This window comes from Rhinolophus sinicus, chromosome 12 (genome assembly GCF_057876585.1).
Source record: "Rhinolophus sinicus isolate RSI-liver-muscle chromosome 12, RSI-T2T, whole genome shotgun sequence".
Classification (NCBI taxonomy): Eukaryota; Metazoa; Chordata; class Mammalia; order Chiroptera; family Rhinolophidae; genus Rhinolophus; species Rhinolophus sinicus.
Genome location: NC_142512.1, coordinates 31,555,420 through 31,582,084, shown reverse-complemented (window position 1 = coordinate 31,582,084; position 26,665 = coordinate 31,555,420). Strand labels below are relative to the sequence as shown.

Below are 26,665 nucleotides of genomic sequence, written 5' to 3'. Positions count from 1 at the left end.
CTGACGCCAGCGCCTAGTCCACCCTTCAAAGCAATTTTGGAACTCTTTTCTGGAATGGCCATCAGAGCTGTCGTCATATTATCCTTGATGTCCTGAATGTCATCAAAATGTCTTCCTTTTAATATTTCCTTGATCTTCGGGTAAAGAAAGAAGTCACTGGGGGCCAGATCAGGTGAGTAGGGAGGGTGTTCCAATACAGTTATTTGTTTACTGGCTAAAAACTCCCTCACAGACAGTGTCGGGTGAGCTGGTATATTGTCGTGATGCAAGAGCCATGAATTGTTGGCGAAAAGTTCAGGTCGTCTAACTTTTTCGTGCAGCCTTTTCAGCTCTTCCAAATAGTACACTTGGTTAACTGTTTGTCCAGTTGGTACAAATTCTTAATGAATAATCTCTCTGATAATCAAAAAAAGGTTGTAACAAGTTTGAGAACTTAATCTTCAAACCTCGCATGTGCTACATGGAAAAACATAAACAGTAACTTTGATTTGGGTATTCAAAACCACCTCACTGTATTTGTAGCTATGATTATTTAGGGGATACACACATACCTCTTTGTGCTTCAGTGCCATTTTAGAAAATTTTCAACCATTTTCATATAAAGTGTTGTTCTCATGTCATTTGATCCTTAGGTCCGCCCTGAGAGGTTGGCAGATCCTGTGTTCTTTGTCTCAGGTTAGCAGTGAAATGACTTATCCCAGGCGAGTTTACTACTAGTAGCAGAACTTAAACCAGACCGGTTCCCACTGTTACTCCAGAATCTCAAAGTGCCGCGCCGCCTTCTGTTGGCCGCCAGGCAAACAATAGCTCTCTGGGCTGTGCACGGCTTACCGTATAGAAACAAAATAACAATCTTCAAGTTAGAAATGTAACATGAACCTCAGGCACCGTGGTTGGCAGAGTTTCATGGTGAATTTGTCCTCCTTTGAGGAATCAGCCATCTTTATTTTCCTCAGTCTCTTTCCAAGTGGTGAACTGTCTCCTTTGCACCACCTTGGGACCTGACCAAAGCTGTAATCCCAATCGTCACCCCAGCGTGTTATATGGTACATACATGTTCATGTGATTATCCCTTGCTAGAGTGTGAGTTCACCTCTGCCACCCAGTTTTCACCACAGACCCTGGCATTAGAAAGTGCTCAAATATTTACCCATTTATTTATTTGTTCTACATAAATGTTTGCTGAATTTGCCGTTGGTAATTGAAAAAGATATGGAGAAAGAAAAAAGGGAAATGATTTAGAGACATAAATCCCAGTTTTAATTATTTTGCCATGGAACAGGGTCTCCATAGCCTTCCCAACCACCACCCCCCACCTCCACCCCAAATACCAACTTTGGAAAAATTCCTAGGAGCTCCACCTTCCAAGAACAGGCAGGGTAGGGCTGGTAACCCCAGAAATGGCCTACAAAGAAGTTCTTTGGGGACTTAATGTGCCCTCCAGGACAGTGGAATCTATAAAACTGGTAGGAGGGAATTCTAGGGAGGAGACCAGCGTGGCAAAGCTAACTGCTTCCTCCCACCACAGAGTTAAAAAACAATGTCCAGCCTTTACGTTGTGGGAAAGAGAATGGTGAAATCATTCTCTGTCTGGCACAAGTTGCAGACTATTAAGTCGTTTGGGAAATGTGGACTTGTACCAATCTACGAGATTGGCCATGGCCATTTTAATATGTTTTTGAAAATCAGCGAGTGCTTAAAAACTTGTAGTAAAAGGCCTAATAAACTAAATTAGACCAGGACTCTGCCAGAATTGTATTTACCTCTTGAAGTGGAGGGTTAGGAAACCACGTTAAAAATTAAAGTGAAAAAAAGAGAAGAAGGAGCAATAGATCTGCGTGTTTAGGGAATTGTTTGGTTAAAAGAATTAACTGTCCACTCCCCACGGCAGCTCATTTGCAAAGTGACAGGTGAGTGCTTTCAATGACACACAGTTCTTATGACTGATGCCACCCACCATCCCCCTTTTTTGCTTTTGTTTTGGTTTACAAGCCTTATTTGTTTTTACAAGGGTAAGTTTGGAGGGAGAGGGGTGTGTAGTTACTGTAGCCAGAAGAAGAATAAATGCTTTGTGCATTGTGCATACCCACGTAGTATACTGAACAAGTACTAATAAGAATAAAATTATTGGAACAAATAAAATCACATATGCTTTTTAGTCACCTGGGAGAGGGGCTGTGCCAGCCTTTTGGAGCGTATAAAAGTCATAATTCTTCACATCTGAATAGCATTATAGAATTTATAAAGCCCTTTCACATATATTATACGTTTGATCCTCAACAACCTGGTGAGTCAGGAATGATCTGTGTTATTATCTCATTTTACAGTTCAGGAGAGGTTAAGTGGTTTGTCCAAACTGGGGAGCTACTAGGAGTCAGTCAGCATTTCCAACAGTGTTCTGGCTCCAGAGCATTCCGTTTGGTCCACTGTGACGCACGGGAGCAGTGGCATGGATTTGAGCAGAAATCTCTAAGGCCACTTTATAGAGAAGAAAAATAGTTGACACCAGAAGTGAACTTATCACCTGGTTTCCTAGACATCAGAGAAATGGTCTACACCAGGAGGAACGCACAGAACTAAGGTCTCACACAGCTTCGTTCTGACATAGCCTGTGTGTCCCCTAAGACATACATGCATAATTAGGGACTAACATGCGGTGTTCTACTTCCTGAAGGTGTCATCAAAGATCCCATGAAACTGATGTAAGGGACTGCCTTTTGAGGCTTTCTAAGAGCTCACTGCCTTTCAGACCACTTTTTCTGTCCATATTAATGAGGAGCCTGGCGTTATTAGTTTCCTATTGCCGCTGTCACAAAATACCATAAACTTGGTGACTTAAACCAGCACAGATTAATTATCTTACAGTACTAGAGGTCAGACGTCTAAAGTCAAGGTGTCAGCAGGGCTGCATTCCTTCTGTGGCCTGCCCTTTTCAGCATCTAGAGGCACCTGCATTCCTTGGCTTGTGGCCGCTTCCTTGCATCACTCCAATCTCTTGCTTCCATGTTCATATCTCCTACCATATCCTTCTGCGTCTCTCTAGTAAGGACCCTTGTGATTCCATTGAGCCCAACCTGCATAATCCAGCATGACCTGGCCATCTCAAGTTCTTTAACTTAATCACGTCTGCAAAGTCCCTTTTCCCTTGGAAGGTAGCACATTCACAGATTCCAGGGATTCAAGCCTGCACATCGTTGGGGAGCTGGTATTCAGCCTACCACAGCTGGGGTTAACAAAACTTGAGACTGAATTTATAATTTCTGCTCTATCACTCATAAATAGAATTATAAGCTTCAGCAGTATAAACTAACCATCCTTCCCCTCTTTCTCACTGTCTGTCTCTGTCCTCTACTAATAAGCATCATGCAAACAGCTAAAGACATTTCCTAATGTGAGGGGAGAGAGACAGAGATAGGTTAGAAGCAGGCACACGAGTTGCATCTCTTCGCCTCTGTTTTTGTACAAGAAACAATATTTAATCAACACATTTCAACAGCTTCCCCCGAGAGTGCTAATAATATTCCTGTGGCCTTCAAACTGCCATCTAGATTAGCCTCTTCCTCGGGTCTTCTTCAGTGCCCCCGTGCACTTTGCACACAGTACAGATAGAATACTTATCCCTTTGAATGTTAAAAACTGACTTGTCATTTGGAAATCATGTTTTTCTTCATCGCTAGACTCTGCTCCTTAGAGGGTCTGTCTAGTTCATCTCAGTATATACATATTTCAGGATCTACCCAGCTCCTGCAGATGAGCCTGTGATAAATGTGGCCTGAGTGTGTTTCAGAGGATGTTATTTTACATATTCTTGGTACCAGAGGAAAACTCAGTTCCTCCTGCCTCCCCTTTCTTGGCCTCCATCTCTAATTTCCTCGTTTCAGTTGTGTCATTATCTACAACTCTTTGCCTCCTGTCAAATACCCAATCTTTGCTCAGACAACTGGCCCTATATGAAAACCTAGGACCCAGAAGAAAGCAGATGCTTCTACATTAAAGCATAAAGAATGATTCTGAGCCTATATCCTCTCCATCAAATAGACTATAGGGTTTGTGACAGCAGCCAGACTCAGAATGACTCACTAAGCGTATTCTCTTTGCTCCATGAGTGCCTATAGCTTTTCAGCTTCCATTCAATACAAGGTATATATCTCCACTGATGGATGTTTCCATGCATGTCTTACTAAAATGAAGAGAAGGAAAAATATGCTCAAATGTTGCCTGTGGATTGTATGTAGACACATCACATTTTAATTAGTTCCTACCTCGATCTTTTAACAAACACTGCCACTTACTAAAATAAAAGTGGATACTTAACAAGAAAAAGGTGGTATCGAGTTGGGCATCCAAAATTTGTGATTATAACTCCATTTGGGGGACATGTAAATGTAAAGAATGATTACTTCCTCCATATACTCAGCCAAGGAGTTGTTCTAGGCAGCCAAGTGTGGGACCTCAAGGCTCAATCAGTCACATCCAGTTGGACTGGATCAAGTGCCTTTCGATTCTGAGATGGGGAGCCCTGATGCCCTTTTCCATTTGGAGCCACTGTTGCTGCTCTGGTGCCCAATAGAATATTAAATACTTTGGGAAGAAATTGTGGCCAATCAGCAGGGCCATGCACATTGTGTCATACAAATTCCTCTTTCTCATCTGACACTTTGAAATCATACTGGGAGCGGGTCAACGTGTGGCTTGATTAGAATTGTGTCAGCAGAAGTTATGCAAGCTGCTGGCCCGCATTCTTAGTTCCCTGGCACAACTCTGCTGCTGGGTATTTCCTAGTACTCCATAAAAAACACTTATGTATGTTTGTTCAAGTGAAAGAAGATTTGTCTCCCAGGAAAACCATTTAAACATGGAGAGACTGCAATCTCACTTTTGAATATTAGGTTTCATTTTATGACCGATCATGCTGTTTCGTACAGCGTGTCTATATTAAAAAGCATGAACAAGTCTGCCTTGTTCTGTCCCATTCTTTTCCCTCTCTATGTGCATTTATAAAAACACAGACATATCTGATTCCACACACACACACTGTACAATATTTTATCGATTACAGTGAAACTTACTGATATCGTATTTCCAGAGACTGAGAAAAGAAAACATAGAAAGTGGAAAACACTGAATTTGATTATGCTAGGCATGGAGTTTAAAAGACCTGAATTGTGGGGAGGTCTTGTAGGTGGGGATAATAAAAATCGGTTTTCCTAAAAAAAAACTACCCTTTTACAAACCATCTGACAGAGATATCCCCAGCATATCCCTTTGTGTCTAGACGCATAGTACACAGAGCACATTCCTAGGAAGGCTACTGTTAGTTTCCATATCCTTCTGCTCTTTCCCTACTGCCAAGTTTTAGCTAGACTCCTGAAATCTCTGGTCCGGATTACTCCAGTGGTGAGTTTTCTAACCAGCCTGCAGGCGCTTCCCCCTCTGCAGTGAGCAGACACTAAGAAGGGCAATCTACATGAAAAACCTCCAAAGTCTTCTGATTGGCTGGGTTTACATGGCTCAAAGTCCTTTAAAACCCGGGGTTGGGGGGTTGGGGGGGGCGTATAATTTAAGCCCAAAGATCAGTTCAATATTTGTCCTTATTTTCTTTGGTTTGGTTTAATTTTCACATGTAATTAACCCTTTAATGCATCTGGAAATGCGTATTTCCTCTTAGTATTTCATTTCCTATGAGATGAAATAATTTTTTCGTTTTTCCAAATAGATATCCAACTCTTTAGCATCTTTTCCTGAGTGATCCTTCTCTTCCCCTGTGATCTGTGGTTTTTTTCACGTGGTATGAGTAGCTATTTTAGACACGAGGGTCTGTTTCTGGGTTCTCATCTCCATTGGGTTGTCTTCTCGGCTTATTCCTTCCCAGAGGCAACTGTGATTAGAAGGAATGTGACTTTTGGAATATTTTAATGTCAGGTGGGTTTAGCTACCCCCTTTGTTAATACTTTCTCTTAAATTTATCTAACTGTTCTTATTAGTTTCTTCCTCCTGGTAAATGTTAGCATCGTTTTTGAAGGATATACATATGTATCGTACAGAGATGTTGGTTATAGTTTCATTAATCCTAAAAATAAAATTTGAGAAAAATTGCAACTTTACACTATTTGGTCTTCTCATGTAGGAATATGGCATGAGTCCCCATCTTTTCATCTCCTTTTATGTCTCTGGTAGTGTTCAAGTTGTTTTTTTTTTAATGTACGTCCAGCACATTTCATGGTTTTGTAGTTTATTTGTAGTTGCTTCATTTTTTTTGATGGTATTCCAAATGTAATCTTTTCCCATTATATTTTCTAGCTGGTTATTGCGGTTACAGAAGAAGGCTACTGACTTTTTAATGTTTATTTCATACTTAGTGATCTTACTGAATTCTCATCGATTCCAATATTTTTTCGGCTGATTCTCCTGGATTTTTTTTTTAAGAAGATAGTTCCTGAAAATAGTGATCATTGTCTCTTTTCCAACACACAAAGGTCACACTCCTCATTTCTGTTCTAGTTCTCGTTACATTGGCTTGAACTTACAGGACAGTGTGAAATTGCAAAGTCAATTTTGATCCCCCAACTTCGATGCACCTCTCTCCTTATCCATGCTCCCAGTATCCTCACTTTGCCTGGCATTTTTGCTCAATTCTCCTTAATGAATTCCAGCATCTCTTGATGTCTTGGTAACTTTCCCACATTGACCTCATGGAACTTCATCTACTAGTCAGCCTGGCTATACCAGCCTGGATGGCCAAATAAAATACAGGACACCCAGTGAAATTTGAATTGCAGATAAACAACAGATGCACATTTCATGTACGTATATCCCATTGACTATTTGGGGCTCACATATTATTTTTAAAAATTATGTGTTGTTTATCTGAAGTTCAGATTTAACTATAATAGGTATCCTGTGTTTTTATTTGGTAAATCGGGCCTCTCTAGCGCCAGTTCCAATTACTAAATCAATTAAGTCAAGTTCACCTTTGTGATCCCACAGCTCTATGCACATATGTTCCTTAATATTCTGTTATATGTTCACATGGTACTTCATATCCCCAGAACCTAGTAATGCCTGACATATTCTTGGCATTTAATGTATGTTTTTTTAAATGATTTTTTTAAAAGAATGAATTATAGCTAGCATATCATCAAATACTGATTGAGCGTTATGAACTGCAAAAAGTTTTAATTTAAATAAAGGAACGAACAGGTGTGTGGTTCTACTCAGTGCTAAGCATCTAGGGAATAAAGGGGATTACAGCTACCGTGTTTCCCCGAAAATAAGACCTAGCTGGACCATCGGCTCTAATGCGTCTTTTGGAGCAAAAATTAATATAAGACCCGGTCTTATTTTACTATAAGACTGGATCGAATATATAATATAATATAATAATATAATACTGGGTCTTATGTTAATTTTTGCTCCAAAAGACACATTAGAGCTGGTCGTCCAGGTAGGTTTTATTTTCAGGGAAACAAGGTACTTTTGCAGATTTTCAGAACTGGAATTTTTAAAAATCTAGACGATAAGTGAATATATCACTTTATTTCTGTTATTTGAAAGATCCATCAGCACTGGCATGGAGTCAGGAGACCCTGGATCTAATTATGACTCTACCACAAATTGGCTGTTTGACCAGAGGCAAGTCACTTTACTTTCCTGGGCCTCAGTTTCTTCATCTGTAAAATGAGAGAATTGGAATAGAAGTGGTTGTCAGACATTTTTAGTTGTGAAGTCATTTAAAATGAAATATTACATAGAACCCCAAAGTCTAATGTACATAAAGGTAAGAGCTATTGTGGTTGAAGATACAGCAGGTCCAGCATCCCCCAATTCAATTCCTCCTTGCGCATCTAAGTGATCCCTTGAGGAACTCTATAAAACACTGAACCCCACTGGGCTAGACAGACTTCAAGGCCAATGTCCCATCCTGCTTTCACATTACGTCTACATGTTACTGTAGTATAGTATCCAGGTACAGATTACCTGGGAACATATCGGTACACACATATAGAAAGTAACACGGCAAGTAACTAATGCTCGATTTCCACATTCCTCTTTGCTGAAAAGGAGGAAAACAACTAATCTGAAGCCATCTGAATCTTCTATAGCTACAGTCTCATCTAATGAGGAGAGATAGTCATAGGGGACTTCCAGGACCATGAGAAGATTCCGAAGCATTAGATAGACTAACTTCTGTTGTATATACAGCCCTTCTTCTTGCATCTCGCCATGGGAGCCCCAGTGTGTGGGATGGACTGCTACAGTCACCTAATGGGTCTACCTCTTCATCCATCCTGGGGCCCCCACAACCCAATGTCTCTCCTCCTCGAGAGTAACCCTTCCTAAATGCACACTAGCTCGTGTCACACACATCACAGACTTCCCACCACTACTGTTGCCTAAACGCCTTCAACAACTTCCCCTAGCTCTTAGGATACAGTAAACACCCCTGTGTGAAACCTACCACTTTCTGTATACCATCACTTTCTGTGCTCCTCAAACCCATAGTCTTCTTCCCACTAGCAAGCCTTTACACATGCTGTTCCTCTACCAAGAAAACTTTCCCTTCCCTCTTTTTCCTAGTCAGCACCTCTTCATCCTTTAGATCTCTGCTTCCTCAGGTCTAAGGAAACTGTCCTATCGTAAGCTGTCATGCAGTTCCATAGCCTTCTCTTCATTTCTCATCCTCATATCAAACCAACATCTGTGTGTGTGATTATTGGATCAATGTCTGCCTTCACCACCAAACTGTAAACTCCATGAAAGACCTATGTCCAGGACAGTGCCAGACATATGATACACTGTCAATAAATATTTGTTGATTAAGTTACTAAGCTAGGAAAACATATTCATGCTGTTTACAGAGATTTGCCACAAGAGTTAGGAATTAATGAGTGCTCTGGTTAATCAAAGTTACTTGTGAAAACAAAACTTTAACTAGCCAGGGTATCTAATTCTCTATACATCTCTGTGACTTACTGTTTTATTCGCACCAGCCAGGAGCAGGGGAAAAACTACTCTAGCATTTTTAACACAGAGAATTTAATAGAGGGAATTGTTTTCACAGGGTTAAAACTACTGAACTAGAACTAATCACATGACCTCATTCATCCACAAAGGAGCCAGGAAGGCAATCCTCCACATGCTTAGAAGGTGGAGAGTAAGAAATATTTGGCAAGGAGCATGAGTGAGTACTGTGGGGCATAATAAAAGTTGGATATTGGTTTAGAATATAAGGCAGGCACAATCTAGCCAGGGATATCAATGTTTTAAATAAAAGTATATAACTAGCAAAGGAATCTGGTAGTGAGATATAAATGGGAAGAGAGAAGGGCAAGAAATGGGTGAGCTTTCAGATTCTGCCTGATCTGTTCTCTAAAATGACACCCAAGTTGTCCCTCTCAGAAAACCAGGCACTGTTTATGATCATATATAACTTATCGGAAACCACTGTCATGACATACACATGTCAAAGCCAATATCCAACACTCCCCATGAGCTTTGCCCCGTTCTCTCCTCCCTCCCCAGCATCCCAGCACCACTTGTGTTGACAACTTAATATTACACCCTTTCTGGCTCCATTCTCCTGGACCAGGACATCCTTGGAGGCAGAATGAGGCTCTCACAAACCACTGTATTTTTATGGCTGAATAAAGAGTTTATTTCTCCAAGGTACAAAGGGGTGACTACCACTTGTCCCCAAAAGCACTCTTAAGATCAAAAAGCCCTTAGCTGAACTACTGAAATGTTAATTGGCCAAGTACAATTGTCAAAAATTAGTTTCTATGTGAACTAATTAAAACAAGATAATTGGGAGTTGTCAGCACTTCCAAATATTTATACCAGTGAATGCAAATATTTATTTACATATCATCTGTTTGCAAGTTTTATCACTTCTGCTCTCTGGGAAGCTGCTCATAAACCATTAGTTCACTGTTCTTGATGCTTAAATTAAAACCTAAACTTATTCTAGTCAACTGACAGAAAGCTAAAATATTTTTGTTCAAATTCATTTGACAATGTGTATTTTTGACAATGTGTTTATAGTCTTCATTTTTAGTGAAAGTGATACTGTAGCCATCCTTTCAAAGCGAGATTTCTGATTTTTTTCCTAGCCAAGTCCTTCTGTTTTCCCATGTGGAATTCATTAAAGCAATTCCCAACTTTGAGGATTTTCATTTTACCTATAGAGTGTTAAAACTTTCTTTCACACTTCTGCAAGTGGTTAACAATATCAGCACAGCTTTGTTTGACATCTTTTTTATGCTTGTACATCAAATCTGTGCTAGTCTTCAAATATCAAGAAATTTCTGTCTCTTGGTTAATAACTTCTCCCCTATTGGAAGAGTAATCCTCCTCTCCTCATCGTAAATCCTCTCTCCAGTCATGTCTCTCAACCACTTCAGAGCACATCTCCACCCACACCATTACCGTTTCCAAATTTGTTCACCTATCTTCTTTTTCCTGTCTTTGAGAAATAAGTGTCCCCGTGACTTTCTAATGGTAACACTTGCATTAAAATTCTTAAAATGGATGAAGTTTATTATTCCTGTTATATATGACATTCAAGTTAACGAAAAACTTTGCAGAAAACTCCCACTACTTAAAAATAGCCTAGTGGACGTTTTGATGCATTTCCATGTACAGTTTTATCTGTGAACAGTATTTTATTTGCTTTTATGTTTTCATGTAATTGCGATACTACATATTTAATTTTATTGTTTCATTTCCCCTTACAATTATATCATAAGCATTTCCTCCATGTAGTTACAACTCTTCATAAAGTTTATTTTTTAGTGGTTATGTGATCGTCCCTTAGGTCGTCGTGTCATTGTGTAGTGGAACCGTCTATTGCTGGATTTGAGAAGTATAGGACGGAGTTTGATGCCTGACTCTGATTACTCAATCCCTCTTCCTCCTGATAGAAAATATACACAGAGAACAGTAAAGAGGCAGATGGGATGTAAAGTACCAGACCCATTGTGGTTATCAGCCATGGAGCATAGCAGAACGCTAAGTGTTATCTGGGGAGAAGAGTTGACAGAACAAAACTGGAGAAAAAATAAAATGTTCTTGGTTTCTGCTTTGTAAGAATGCCTATCTAGAATCCATGACCTGGGAGCATAAACAATTGAATACAGAAATTTTGTGCTGAGAGATGCAAAGGAATTCTTTGTAACCCTGGGCTTTCAGTACCCTTCGGGGCTAGGAAAGGGAAGCGACTCTGCCCGTGCACCCTGTTTCCTCTCAGGGACTGCCATTTGAGACACTCCTGGACTTGCAAAATTAAGAAATTTCAATAGTGGTCCTCATCTCCAGGTCTTCTTGTGGCTCAGTCCGAGGCTGCATATGTTAACCTTTTCTTTTCCATTCCAGGTTGGGGCCTGACATTTTGCCCCTCTTCCCAATGCTGAATCCTGGGTGGGTTCTTCATAGTGACTCAGCTTTCTCTCCACACTTGGAGCAGGGTGTTCAAGAGGGAGAGGCATCTGTCTAAGCGAGGTTCATGCTCGTGCCTTCCCCAGAGTCTCAACGGTCTCACTCTCCTTTTTGTATCTTGCCATCTGTCCTAGGATCCCAGGAGGCAGTGTCTCCTGCTTTTGCTTCCTACAGTGGAATTCTGCAGACCAGTGGTTGTCTAAATATGGCAGCACCAGCATAACTCCCCCGGGAGCTTGTTAGAAATGCGGGTTCTCAAGTTCCACCCAGATTTATGATATCAGAAATCTGGGTTTTGACAAGCTCTCCAGCTGATTCTAATGCATGTTTGTTTGAGAATGGCTGTCAATCTATCTCTGAATGATACAGCTCTTTGCTTGCATATTTACCCAAATGTACAAAAGCTCTTGATGATGCAGCTGTAGCTTGCATGCTCACGTAAGAAGTACATCCTTTGCCATGTGTTCTTCGCCATGACTTGCCTGTCCTTGATTTTTACATCTCCAGATCTTGAGTGAATTATGTTCCAAGTACTTCACTGGTAACAAAAACATTCGTCTCTGCCACTTTCATCCCTATTGCAGTGGCAAATGACTCTCGTGTTTCCTTTGCCTCTCTCGTTCTCCACTCTTTTCAAGCAAATGCAGCTGTTTTCAAAAGTATAATATGCTTCCTGACTTGGCTTCTTACCTTTTTCGTATGTGGGTGCTAATACCCTCATCTGGATCACAGCACCTTCCCTGCTTTCTCTTACTCTTTGCTTTCAGCTCCATTAATTTGTTTTCTTCATGATATTATTCCAGATTTGGTCCTTTGAGATCCTCCTTATTAAGAGATGTGAAGTCAGCGATTTCAGGAGCTGCCAAAATAGCCATAGTTCAAACAAATCTTGTCCCTGTCTTGTTCTCCAAGTTGGATAATTCCAGCCATCAGCCCAACATCTGACTCCATCTGGACTCAGATGTTGCAGCCCAGCCTGGCTTTCCTAAAGGCAGTTTCTCTACCTCAGCACTATTGACATTTTGGACTGGATACTTCTGGGTTGTGGGGGCTGTCCTGTGCATTGTAGGACGTTGAGCAGCCAGTAGCTCCCCCTCCCCAAGTCACGATAGTCAAAAAATGTCTCCAGACATTGCCAGAAGTTCCCGTGGGGGTTGGGGTGCAGTTCACTTAAGGCTGGCTTGGTGATTCTTCCCGAACCGTTTGTTCAAGGACTAACACATACCGTTCCTCAGGGCAGTCCCCTGAGCCTGCTTCAGTGCTGTGTTAACTGTGTTTTCTTGGCACTAGTGACATAATCCCTGAAGGATTCCACCCTGATCTTCCTAGAAGTCCCTTATGGTCCTATCCAAATGCCATGTAACCATCCAGCATGGCTCTCCCATCCCTCCATTCAGCAGCTTCCTACTAGTCACTCACATCTAGGTATCCTCTAGAGCATTTGTCTCCTTTGGTTTCTTTCTTTAAGTTTTGGTTGGATTTTTAAAGCCTCAGTCATGCCGCTTTTCAAACTCCAGCTTTAAGAGCATTTAAAATGTTTTATGTTCATGTCGGTCCAACCGCACCTCTAAAACCTCAGCATTGTTCCTAAAGAAATAACTCCTTTTCTTCCACTCAATCATAGCATCTTCCTTCATTTTTCTTTCATTTTCAAGAGCTCACATTCAAAATGCAAGATCAAAGCCTGTAGCCTTAACCAATTCCACTCTTCCTTAACTCTCTAAGCAAATCTATCCCAGAAACAGATAGTTCAAGAAAACAGCCCTTTGAATATCCTTCCTAGCCGTATGCCTGGAGATAACGAACCCACTCCTCTTAAACCATTATCTGGGTCAGGGTTCCTTAAATCCATAGCATAACTAGATATGGATTCAAGAAATCATATCTTATTTAAGAAATAAAGTTTATGAAAAAGAGCCAATTTGAAACCATTGGTAGGGAGCCCCAAGAGCCTGTGGACACGCTGTAGGAATCAGGAATCTAGTCTTTCCACAGCCCTCCCTCCCCCCCCCCCCCCAGGCCCAGGCCTGTGCAATTCCAAACAAGAGAAAAGGATCCCAAGCTGGATCAGCTAAGCTAGTGTTCCCAGTGCCTAGTATTAAACCTGACGGCCAAAACCACTCACTCCTGTTCACTCTACTCTGGATGGAATCTAGCTGGATTTTTTTTTTTCCTACTTAAAGTTCAAATTATCCAATATTGAACTTTGCAGCACATTTACTGCAAGCCAATGCCACCGAAGCAAGAAAGAAACAAAAGCTGGCATGGCCCATTCATGCTAAAGCCAGGCATCATAGCTGTACCAAGATCTAAGGTCCCACGCCTGAGTTCTTTGCTCTCCAAATGCTTCTATTTAATCTTAAGCTTTCCAGATAGTGCACTACCTTGTTGGGGATCAGGATTCTAACCCTTTACCCCTTTTCTTCACTAAGTGGGTATCAAAGTATCAACTCGATTGATAGCTGGGGAGTATCCAATAAATCCAAAATTCAGGGCACCTGGGAACTTCACTGGAGAAGCCAAGCCAGAGCTTTCCACTACCCTCCTCTGAACTGAAGACACTGTAGCTTGGTGTCCGACTCACGTGACTCACCTGTCCAGTCACAACCAGACCCAGGAGAGCAGACACCTAACTTGCAGCATTAACATGGGAACCCAGAACTCTGTGTGCCTGAGAGCAGTGGCCCGAAACCAGGAAACTTCCCTTCTATGGAAACATGGCCCAGTGACTTCTACCTTCCCACAGTCTAGGAAGCCAGCCTCTTCCCGGACGGGGAGAAAGTAAGGGCGTGAAGAGAGAAGCCAGACCTGCTCACTCCAATATCTGTCACTCATAGATGTGGGTGTAGACGCCTCCTCCTCCTCCAGGACAACGCGGGGAGACGGAAGAGACATTTCTCTTTCTTCACACGGACTATCTACACTTTGCTCCTCTTGTAATAACGCTTTACTATGTGCCAGGTACCATTTTTAAGAGCTTTCCATACGGGAACACATTTAATGTTTCCAAAAATTCTACAGGAAGCTAGTGTGATCTCCGGTCTACAGACGAAGAAATGGAGGCTGAAGTAAATAATTTAAGATTGGAACCCAGGTAATTCATCTCACCCTTATTTTACTCAATGGCTTTCCTTTATGTCCTCAAACAAGACACGCTCTTCCGTACCTCAGGACCTTGGTACAAGCCATGCCTGCTGCCTACAGTGACCTTCCCTCTCCCCTTCAGTGAGCGGCTCCAGCCCAGCTTTCAGAGTCAGCTTAAATAGCACTCCCTGGCAGACACCTTTAACCTGGTATCCCTACTCCAGTACCCTCATAAAATCAATACCCTCTATTTTTGTGGACAGGACTCATCACAGTTCTTACCGTTTCACTTTTCTATAGAAAAAAGATGGGAACAGTTAAAATTCTAACAGCGATGTCTTTGAGTGACAGAACTGTGTTGTTCTTGTGTGGTTGGTTGGTTGATTTGTCTTGTTGTTATTGTTTGTTTGTTTGTTTGTTTTTGCTTTTTGTATTTCCCAAGCTGTCCAGCGATTAGCGTATACATCTTGTAAGTAGAGTAGTTCCAGGTAATAATACAGTTTGAAGTATGCCGGTGAGTGACTAGAGTGAATGGAAATAAAGATCAGTGGCCTTGTGGCAGCCATTGAACTGCAAGGTCAGAGAGCCAGATTAGTCATTGAGGCAAACATTACAATTACCAAAAACGGTGGGAGGGAAGAGAAAAGCTGGGGCCCACATGCTGCAGTCAGAAGGGAGGTAGAAGAAAGCCTTGGAGGACAGCAAATGATAAAGGGTAGGATGTGGAAAAGGGGGTGCAAGCAAGTATGTGGGCAAAAGCCACTGGGGCTCAAGGGCAGATACATCCTGCCCCTGTATGCAGTTCTATTTTGGAAGTAGAAACAATAGTGGTCCCTACTGGCGAGGACTGTGCAGGGGGGAAAGCCTAGTTTCCATTCAGGTGAGGAGATGGACTGAGAAGGTGAAGGCAGAGGTGAGCTCTCCCAACTTAGAACAGGGGTCCAGAAATCACAGTGAAAGGGATAAAGACAAGGAGGACGGAAGGGTATGGACCCAAGAAGGAGGGATCCAATTGAGACAGGAAGGAAGGGACTCAGGACAGCTCCAGTATGGGTTTTCACTTGGCACCGGAGGCATGATGGGCATGCATGAAGGAATCAGAAGTCTAGGAAGCTGGGCACAGACAGGGCCAGCTCCATGGGCGTGTACCCGATGCCAACGTATAGGACACTGCTTGGTTTATTGCTCTGTGGTCACTGTCTTGAAGGCCCCTATCATTTTAGAACAAGAGGCCCCACTTTTCATCTTTGCACTGAGCCCCACAAATTCCGTAGCTAGTGCTAGGCATAAGTACAGGTGACAGAGGCAGTGTGAGAGGCTGCTGGGCAGACAGAATATTGTTGCTGGGGAAGCCTGGAGGTTCATCCATTTCACTGCCATCTATTGCAGAGCTGTGACACGTTGAATAGTCTGCTAGACCCTGCAGAAGGTAAAAAGATGAATAAGAAATTGCCTGAGTTCATGCTCTGATTCATAAAGAATGTGAGGCGTTGCTCTGCTCTTGGAAGAGTTTCAGAGCAACATCAGTTGAGATCACCTTCTGTGAGACAGCATTCAGCATGATTTTCAGATTGGATGTATACGGACGTCATAATTTTTTACGTGACTTCGAAGAAAATGTTCCATTAAAATTGAAGGCTAGATATGTAAACACCGGCCATTGATCAGCTTTCATATTATCTACAACGGATTTGAAAGATACCTCCTCCTGCCTTGCCAAAAACCATCTCTTTGACATTTGAATAGCTAATCCTTAGAAATTCATGATTTAATTATAAGGTTTGGACAATAGCGCTATGAAACATGACATGGTTTTATGAATCTGTATTGTCAGCTAACAGAACACAGAAATTTGAAAAGATAATATTTGACAGTAGAAAATATTCTGAGCCAGATAATATTTTAATGAGGTCATGGAGGAAAGATGTGAATATAAGTGGAGCTTTAAAACATCCTTGGAGTGAAACCTTAGCTAAGTAGCTTTTATTCTGGGTTATGGGTTGTTGTTGTTTTTTATTCTAACAGCATTATTTCCTTGAAGTGGCTAGATAGTTGTGTGAGCTAATCAGAGAGAGGTGATTTCCTAAACCGTATGCTCTGCTGGAAAAGAGTAGGACTAAGAGCCAAAAGATCTAACTCTGTTTCTAAAACAAAACACTTCGGCCTCTGGACCTCAGTTTACCCACCTGTAAAGAGAGATGGATGGAGAGAAGATCCCCTGTTGTTAATGATGTCACTCTCTGCGCTGAACTCTTCCCAGTCCAGCCTAAACGGCACCTCAGGCCTCCTACAACTTCAGAAATGCAGCATCCCACAGGGCAATTAAGCTTACTGGTAATTCTAATCAAAGGAATTAACCTCAAAAAATGAAAAAGTTTTTATTGTAGGATATGAAAGAAAAGGAAGAAAGGGGGAAATATATGAAGAAAGTAGAAGATGCCAATGGTGAGGGCAGCAGCAAAGCTTAAGTCCCACGCTGAGAAAACGGCAAAATCCTGGGCGACAACATTCTCACACCACACCAGGCTTGAGGCCCTCCTTTAGGACTTGGGGACAATGGAGGAGCCTTATACTGCAGACCAGTAAACGGTTTAGGATTGAATGTAAAGCAGTCCTACAATCAAAGGCCCTACCTCCTCCCAGCCACCGGGAATTGCTCGCTAGCTCTCATTTCTGTAAGAGATCAGCCTCCCCGCTGCTCAACAGGCTCCCTTCAGTTTACTTTAGGAATTCACTTCCTCTCACTTTCTTCTACAGCATAATTTCTCCCACACCATCTATTCAAGGTCTAGGCCAACTTTGCATTTGCAAACACTCATTAATATATTCTGCTAAACAAAAGACCATCTCCTCTGGGTTTTACCCTTTAGTGGCACAGAGGAATTAGTAGAGTTCTTCCAAATTATGTCAAAGGGAAAGCATAGAGCAGTGATTCTCAGCTGGGGGAGTCAGGAGAGGGCAGAGCACAGTTCCGCACCTGGGGCAATGCAATGTCTGCAGACTTTTCGATTGTCAGCCCTGGGGGGTGGGGGAGGGGAAATACTGTCATCTGGTGTGTAGAGGCCAGGGACCCTGCGAAACATCCCAGAATGCACAGGATGGTCTGCCGAACCAAGCATTGTCTCACCCCAAATATCAATAGTGCCAAGACTGGGAAACTCCAAGATAGAGATCTGTTTTCCCACCGATATAAGTAAGTGTATCCCCTGTAGAAGGCAGAAGAAGTTAGTTAGTTTGGGTTTTAAATAGTATGTTTCTTTTCACTATGTTATGTTTGTTTAAAATTAATTCATACTCGTCTTTGTCAGTTGAGGGATTGGGGATATAGAACTTCGAAATAACATTGGAGTCTCCTGAGGAACAGTTACGTGACCTCTAGGTTCCTAGCACTGCTATTATGTCTAATAGATTGAGTTGTTAGCAGCTTAACAGTTACACCTTCCAACAGCTCTTCAAATCCAACACATCTAAATGTGGCTAAGGCTTTGGCTTAAGCCTTCCCAGTGTTGGCACTATTGACATTGGGGGTGAGACAGTGCTTGGTGGTGCAGACCGTCCTGTGCATTCCGGGATGTTCCGCAGTGTCCCTGGCCTCTACACACCAGATAATAGTATTCCCCCCTCCCTGCCTCCCAGGGCTGACAACCAAAATGTCTGCGGACATTGTGTTACTCCAGGTGCTGAATTCTGCCGCCTAGAGAGTCATTACGTTCCATCCAAACCTGCTCCTCTGCCAATATTCCTCATCTCTCTAAGTGACTGTATCACCCACTCAGCCCCCAGATGTCGCCTAATCCTACGTACTGCTCACCCCACATCCAACTGTCCAACTGGCCACCTAGTCCTGCAGACTCTCCTTAACCTCTCTTCTGTCTGACTGTCTGTCTATCTGTCCGTCCATCCATCCATCCAGCTACCATCCATCCAACCATTCATCCATTCATCCATCTTTCTCCTAGTTCAGTCTCTCAACACCAATATCTGGGTTAGTTCAATGGCTCCTCCTAATTACTCATCCTTTCTCCAGGCTGACCTTGCTGCTGGCCACCACTTACTGCTCCCAGGGTGATGTTTTTGACAAAACAAATCCATTCATACCTCTCTCCTATTTTAGAACCATTTAAATACCCTTCTTGGCTTTCAGAGTAAAATTCAACCATTTTACCTGGATGGACTGATTTAACTGACTCTTGCTTCTCTTTCTACTCGCCTCTGGTCACTTTCTCATGTGCAATTCTTCGGTCTGGCTGTCTTGAGCAACTTAGTGCTGCCCCGTCTCATGCCCCGTCTCTGTGCCTTCGCTGTTCTTCCGCTGAGAATGCCCTTTCCCACCTCGTCTACCTCACACCTATTCACCTTGGAATCTCAGTCCTGACGTTACTCCTCTAAGGGAGCTCCGCTGGATCACCTAAGCCATTGTGCTGCAAGTGTGTCCCTCAAAATGTTTCGTAAGAAGGGTTCTCTGGTCACATCAATTTGGGATATTACCCCACCCTGGAATTTGTAATATATATTACAATATTAAAAGCTCCGAAAAATATTACAATAAAAAGACCAGTTTAACAGTTTTTAATCCAGTGTTTCACAAACGTACTTGAACATTTAACTTTTCTTTTTTTTTACAAGACCGTTTTATCACCCTTCTTTGGAAAAATCTAACTTAATCTAATTTAGGAAGAGCCTCCTTTGTTCCTATAATACCCCAGGCATAGTGCTGTTATAGTACTTACCACATGTCACTATAATTGTGGAGTCATTTTCTTAAAATACTATTAAGAGAATAAGTCTCTTGTGCAATAGACAGGCAGCAAATACCTTGGCGATAAAATAATCACCATGTTCTTATCAGTGTTATATGTCTAACACCTAGAACATAGTTTAAATAAATAAATTGCATTATTGGCCAAAAAAGGACCACCTACTTTATTGCTATGGGTACTTAATATATATTATTTCAATTGTGTGTACAAGAAAACTATTTTGTCAAAACAACCCCATTTGCAAGACAGAATGCAATTCATAATATTGTTGACATACTATCTGAGGGTGCCATGCTTCTGTGAACTACTTAGTGTCCTTATCCTAAAGATGAAGACCTGGAATGTCACCTAGGCTTCGCATGGAAATTTCTTTGTTGTATCGGGAGTCATTTTTGGATTTGTTGCTGTTGCTTTGTGTTTTGTTTTTGAGAACACCATAAACTATAGAACACATCAATTGTATGTAACTTGAAGAGAACTCTTATACTGCATGGGCCACGTGAAACCTGAGAATTGGAAGCCTCCCCCATATCACTCAGTTCAAGGGTCCTAGCCTACTAGCCCACTCACCAGGAGAAGAGTCTTCCTTTACCTCTCAGTCGCAGACCCACTATTACTTAGGAGACACCAACACCCTATCTCCATATGAGCTGAGGGCCCCTCCTCTCCTACAGGTCAGGAAATCTGGATGTGTGTCGACGAGTAACAATGGAGAGAGAAAATGCACTGAGTATTAAAGATGACTCAGCAGTTTGAAGGAAGGGGAAAAAATGACCTAATCAGAACAGGTGGCTCTCTGTGAGGTATCCTTAAAGGAAGAAATAAAAATAACTCTAAAAGGAAGTCATATAAGGAGATTAGAGAAGTTATTACAAAGGAACAATCCAAGAAAAAGAGAGTTCTTGGAACTGAAAAACATTTCTGAAAACTGAATTAAGTATCTTGAAGCTCAGATGGAAGAATTATCACATGAAGAGGAAAACCTCAAAGAAATAGGAATGGTGAGTGCGAAGCAAAAGATATATATATGGAGGATGCATCCTATTGTTGGTAGAGGGTGAATAGGTTCAACCTTCTTGAAGAGTGATTTGGACGCTGCATCTAATAGTACACTGCATATACCCTATTATAAAGTGCTCCTAATTCTGAGAACAACCCTACAGTATAAGAACATGAGTCTAAAAAAAAATGTTTGAAAGGCTTTCTCATTGCAAGCTCACTGTACTAACAAAATGTCATAAGCAACCTAAATGTTCATCGATATGGGATTGGTTAAGTAAATTAGGGCATGTCCGTAAATGGATTTCTACTTAGTCCCTAAGAAAAATGAGGATATCTACATCTACCAAATTGGAATGTATGTCCACCAAAATATTAAGAGAATAAAAGCATATTATAGACAATTATATAGCATGACCTTGTTGTGCTAAAAAAAATTCTAACAATCTATACGTATAAATGTTTATGTATGTATTCATAAGCATAAAAAGCCTGTAGAATGATACCCTCACACACTATTGATAGTAATTACCTCTGGAAAATGGGGCTAGAGAGTTGGGCAAGATGTTCACCTCTTCATATGCTTCAAAATAAATCTGTGAGCTTGTGAGCTCTTTTCCTTCATTTTCGTGCTCTTTTGCATTTTCCAAATTCTCTGTAATAAAAATTGTTTATTTAATTAAATTTTTTTTAACTGTTCAAAAGCTAGAAAGAAATCAAAACACAAGAAGCCATTTATAAGTAAACATGGCAAGGCCATGGAAGGGTTCTCTGAGGTCTTGGCAAAGGCACAGAGTCAAGACCAGGAAAAAAAAACAGTGAAATTCCAATATCATAAGAGAAGCAATTGGAAATGTTTATAGAATTCTTAAGCCCTAGCAGCAAAAACAAATTTTTAAACCTTCTGTGAGCAAAATTATTAATAATCATGAAAAACCAACCTGCTATGACTTTAAAAAAAAAAAAAAAAAAAAAGGAGAAGGAGAAGAAGAACCCACTTTAAGTCAAATCAAGACCCAAAGTCAGAGACAAAAGGGGTCGGAGATGGCATGTTTTGTAACCGTTTAAAGAACCAGTGCAGAATATTTTGGTTCAAACGGAAAAATGCAGTTCTTGGTTAAGTAATTTTTCAGTTTGGACTCAACAAAAACAACCATAACTATCCTATGTGAAGCACTTAAAATGAGCCAGTTCCCTTTCAAGGACATTGTAGGCATTATTCCTCTCATAAGCACAACAATCCTAGAAGAGGTACAAGTGCTACTTTTATTTGCATTTTATAGACAAAGGCACTGAGAAACAAAAATGTTATATGTATATGTGTACTTTCACGAGCTTGAAAAACATGAGGTTGGATAACTGGCTAGAGGTCACACTGGAGATCAGTGGAAGAATCAGATTCAAACTTCTGGTCCTCCGATACCATTAGCTCCATCTCCAGAGTTGGAGCCCTGGGCAGAGGCCCTTGAACTCCCATCTTCAGATTCCTGTGCCTGCAGCACATAGTCTTGGGTTTCAAAGAACAAACATTTGATCGAAGTGAGGAGGAAATCCACCAGTCACAGCATGCTCTTATTACTACCTGATAATTGGCATATTCTATCTTATATAAAATAAAACCTGCATCGGTTCATTCTTAATTTCCCAGGTAATTTAAAAGACTTGGTTCCCAGAGCTCCTGGGACTATGTGGAATAGAGAATAAGTATTCCTACCATAGCAATAAGCAAATAAATAAAATTAACATAAAATAGAATTCATTCAGCATTCAGAATAAGAAAAGTGGCAACCACTTCACCTCAAATGTATCATCTTGCTCTTGTAGGAATTAGCCTATTGTGTGTTATAGAGAGGACTATAGAGAGGTATCTAGGAGATTTGACTCCATGTGTTACATTATTGAAATGGTTATACTTGCATTGATGAAATTTTTTGTGTATTGTAAAAATTTTAAATAGCAGACAACTTCAGCCAGATATTCCAACCAGCATAGAACATTCCAAAATTACTAAATAGTCTGTTTTTCAATGAGCATCAATTGTAGGTTATGATCATAAGCAGATGGGATCAGCACAGGAACCAGGGTGAGAAGCTGAGATAGATGGTGGTTCAAAGGACCCCCTGGCCGAACACTTTAGCCTCAAGACTAGTTGCTCCAGGACCATCAGTTGACAGATCCCAGTGGTCATCAGAGCATAGGAGACTGGATTCCTAACAAGGAGACAAAAGAAGGTATCTGGAGGCTTTGGATAAGATCTGTTCTATGTGCACCTGGCTACTGAATTAGACCCAGGTGCTACCATGACTCAAGGATGGTAAACTGGTGGTGGCTTCTGAGGGTGACTCAGAGGTGCCAGGTGGGTGTGGCGCAGGGCAGAGAGCCAAGTGTCTCCCCGTAGTGGGAGCAGAGGGCATAAGCTTCCCTCACTGAAGTTACCCAGGACTGATGAAAGAACGCCCCAGCCGTGATCCCTAAAGTCTCCTACATGGTAGAAGAATGGGCTTTGCTGAAGTGTGTGCAAAAAAAGGCAAATGGCAGGGAGGAGCCAGTTCCTCCTGCCTGAGGCCCAGGCCCTGGATGACGCCCCTCTGCCTGGCGTGCTCATCGCTCCCCACTTGCCTCCTTAACTCCTACCCGGGGGTGAGAATACGAGTAGGACCTCCTATACCTGCTAGGGTTGTTAGCACATGTAAACGCACATAGGACCATTCCTGCTGCACTGAGCACTGCACTGTGTTAGCTGTTATCATTCTTCAGATGTCATTCCAATACTTCCCCAGTTATACTTCCCTGATTTCTCTTTCCAGATTGGATCGTCAAAGACAACCTTCCCTCCTCACTGACCACCTTGTCATTTTGCATTCTTACATCATCCCGTGCTCCCTCCAAGTGGTCTAGTTATCTCTCCCACCAGACAGACATTCTCACGAGGGCAGGGGATGTATTATTAACACCTCGCAGTGTCCTGCACATACCCGACACTCCATAAACACATAGCAAATGAGCTCATTAATCATTTTAAGGACGCTTTTTCTCGTTTAAGAATTCAGGTGTTTCTTTTTCTGATGTGGAAATAAGCGTAGAAAAGCAAAAGTGAGCTTTTGTATTCCTTTATGGTCTATAAAACCTTGCCACCACATTGTTCTTAACAGCTCTATTTATTTTGTACCCCAAGAAAAATGATCGGTACCGCCGCGTTAGGCAGCTACATAAAGGACAACTCTGAATAGTTTTTAAAGTAATCAATGATATTGCTGTGAAATTGTTGTCCCCATGAAGAGCTCTTGTCTGATGAATCCGTGAGGTAACAGACAGTTTTCTTTTTAATACATAATACTTTCATGGCTGAAGCAGAACCTGTTATCTGAGGCAGTAGTTAAAACTTTTCTGGGGAGGTGAGAGTGTTCTAAATTTGTTTCCTAGCAACAAGTTCCTCAAAGGAACTGAAGAGTACACAATTTCAGAGGAATTTGCATTACACGTTTTTGTTTGGAGGGGTGAGAGCTGGGAGGAAATGTCTGTCAGAGGGTGGCCAGCGCCATGTTGTTCATTTCTTCTCGTCAGTGGCACACATGGCATCTTGTTGAGTCACACCATAGGGTCCATGTAAAAATGTCAGCTCAGTACAAATGTATGAGCAAAGAACTTGTGTCAAGCACCCTGAGAGGCGACTTATCCTTTTTCTTCCTGGGTCCAGCAGTTCAGTGATTTAGCAGTTCGTAAATCTCGGAGCCCCACCCCAACCATCTCCCTGCATAGTAAATGAGGAACTAGGTGGCTTGCCAAAACATTTAGGGATTTCCTAATGTGGGATGTTGATCTAACTCAACTGTACAGAGCAGTTGGAGGAATGAAGATTGGAGGAAGGCATTCTGGAAGATAAATTTGGGACATTGTTTCCGCTTTGACTACCAAGAGTGGAGATATCCTACCCAAGCAAGACTCTCCGTAACTACCTTCCTAGCTCCAATTTCATAGGCTTTTCATATCTTCTTCTTTGGTTTTCCAAATTGGCCTTCTGATACTACTAATAATAACAAAACAGTAACAATGACCAGGAAGCATTTATCGAATCCCCCACAGTGGGCCAGCCTGATGCTCCTATTTTACGTGTATTATCTTATTTAACTCTTACAACAGTTTTTTGAAATAGCCACTATTATCATGTCTGTCCATTTGCCAGAGTCACACTATTACTAAAAATGGCAGAGCCTGGAAAAATATTACTCACTGCAGTGACTATTCGGACTTATCCAGATCCCTGTGGGTGGCATGGCAAGATCTTTCTGTAGGTCTGAGGACACGATGTTCAGTCTTGGAGATGACCAGGAATCCGTTGGAATCTCAGAATGCAAATAGTTGCATTCATCCCCACATCAATCATGGGGGCTTACCTGACACCCTCCATTAAACCTACTACCCTGAAAAGTACCCCTTTGGATATAACCACTGTAGATGAAAAAAAAAATGGATTTGGAAGCAAGCTGGACTGTTTGGTGCACTGCCACACTGAGTAACTGCCTGCACAATTGGCATGCTCCTTTCAAGCCCAGGCACCGTCTAATTGTTTCGCTCCTTTCACTGCCATCTTGAATAAAGAGAAACCTGGCACTGATGTCATTTCCCCCCCTCCCCATACACACACACACTACTCCCCAGAAAAGCTCTTTATTTCTTGGAAAAGAAACTTGTCCACTTATCCCAATAAGCATGAATTGAGAAAAATCATAATTTTTAGAAGAAGTTTCATTTAATGGCACAATGTGTCAGAGCTGGGCCTAAGAGAACAAGGTACGATGTCAGTATGAACCAGAAGCGAGACAATGATGAATCTGAGCCATTGAGCGAGACATTGGTCTCCTCACATTTCCTCTCACCAGGATCAGACCTGGGAGACAAAGTGAGCAGCCAGTGATCTAAAAATTATAGGATATCCAGGGGCAGGGAGCTCGCATGCAGTGAGATACGGCAGTTGACTTACATGTTTTCTTTCTGGCCTGAAGCTCCTTGTATCTCCAAGAAGTAGCTCAATAAATATGTTTTCATCTCTAGACTTCTCTTCTTTTTCTTTTTCAGTCAGTGGCAGTACCCTCAATGGGAATTCAATGCCTTTTTCATTTTGAATTGGTTACCGTGCAATTTTTTTATAACACTTTTTTTCTCTCTCTCTTTGTTTTCAGAGGCTACCCTTTAAAGACAGGCATTTCACTTGCAGCAAAATGTAAGTACATTTCCTCTTTGAAATGGTATGTACTTCTCAGCTATAATTCCTAAAACCCCCTAATCTTTAAGGCTCACGTCTCCCATTGTTACATTTTTAAAGTCTGGCTCAACAAATGCAGCCACAGCTTGAACTAACATTTCACCTGGTTGACTTGTGGAGCATTTTATAAACTGTTTGGGAAACAGATTGCACTTGATGATGGGTGCAACTACATTGCATCTGAAAAACTAGAGAAAAGTGCAAAAGAAAAAATTAGGTAGTATTCTCTGAGACATTACAAGCATATGTCACGCAGCATTTGAATATCGAGGCCCTCTCCGATGGCTGATTAATTTATTACTCTGCCCTCACAGTTGCTCCTCACAGTCGCAGACTGTTGGACGTTTAACAGCGTGGTAGTTATTTTAATAATTCCTTCCTGTGTGTACTGCATTGAGGCCACTCTGTAAATCAGTGTTCTTTCTAGATCGAATCTCCCGGGTATTATGTCTTTGCTCAGCACTCCCAGTGTCCACACCCAAATTATAAACTCCCTCTATTCTAAAGACTAAATAAAGTTACACCAGGTCCGAACTGAAAGTTCTGCGTGTTTCAGAGTTTTGCCTAAATGATGGATTGGGAATGACTGGGAATTAGGATGAGAATGTTTCTTTTTTCTCTTTTTACTAAAATGGAGTTTAGAATTATTTTGTTCAAAAAAGTATGACTTTCCATCTGTTCTTGGGAAAATGGATAATACCTGAATTGGAAAAACGGGACAGATTTGGATTCCATATAGATTCTAGTGATTCAGAAGTACTTCAAAGGTAGTGAGTTGCTTGTCAGCACAGATAAGTAAGCAAGAGATGACAACCGTAAGCTAGAAGATTAGGTAAGAGCCAGGTAAGCCAGGAAATACATCAGCTCTCAGTTTCTGATTCATACAGAATCCCCAGAGCAGTCACTGCATCATTATTTGGACATTGTCAGACCCATGAGAATCAAAAGGTTTCACTGGAATTATACACATTGTGTATGTTCTAATAAATTCTCTTTTGAATCATTCAGTCCCTGAAAAAAAAACTGTATTTAGCTGCACTGCAGGAAAACCTTAGAAAAACGTTTTACTGATTTCCCTGGGTGATGTTTTTTGTTTCTCTCTGGAATAAATTGTGCTATACACCAA

The 26,665-nt window shown here is 41.5% G+C and overlaps 1 protein-coding gene across 3 annotated transcripts in view; it reads left to right on the top strand.

Moving 5' to 3' along the window:
- The window catches only part of ANKFN1 (ankyrin repeat and fibronectin type III domain containing 1), a 378,383-nt gene that overhangs the window by 113,585 nt on the left and 238,133 nt on the right, over window positions 1–26,665 (top strand). For all 3 annotated transcript variants that reach the window (XM_088802168.1, XM_088802169.1, XM_088802167.1), the window contains exon 2: window positions 25,457–25,497. Coding sequence is in view for 1 of the 3 variants with exons in the window: in XM_088802167.1 (XP_088658293.1) it covers window positions 25,457–25,497 (41 nt within the window). In the remaining 2 variants the exon portion in view is untranslated. The remainder of the gene's footprint in view (window positions 1–25,456; window positions 25,498–26,665) is intronic.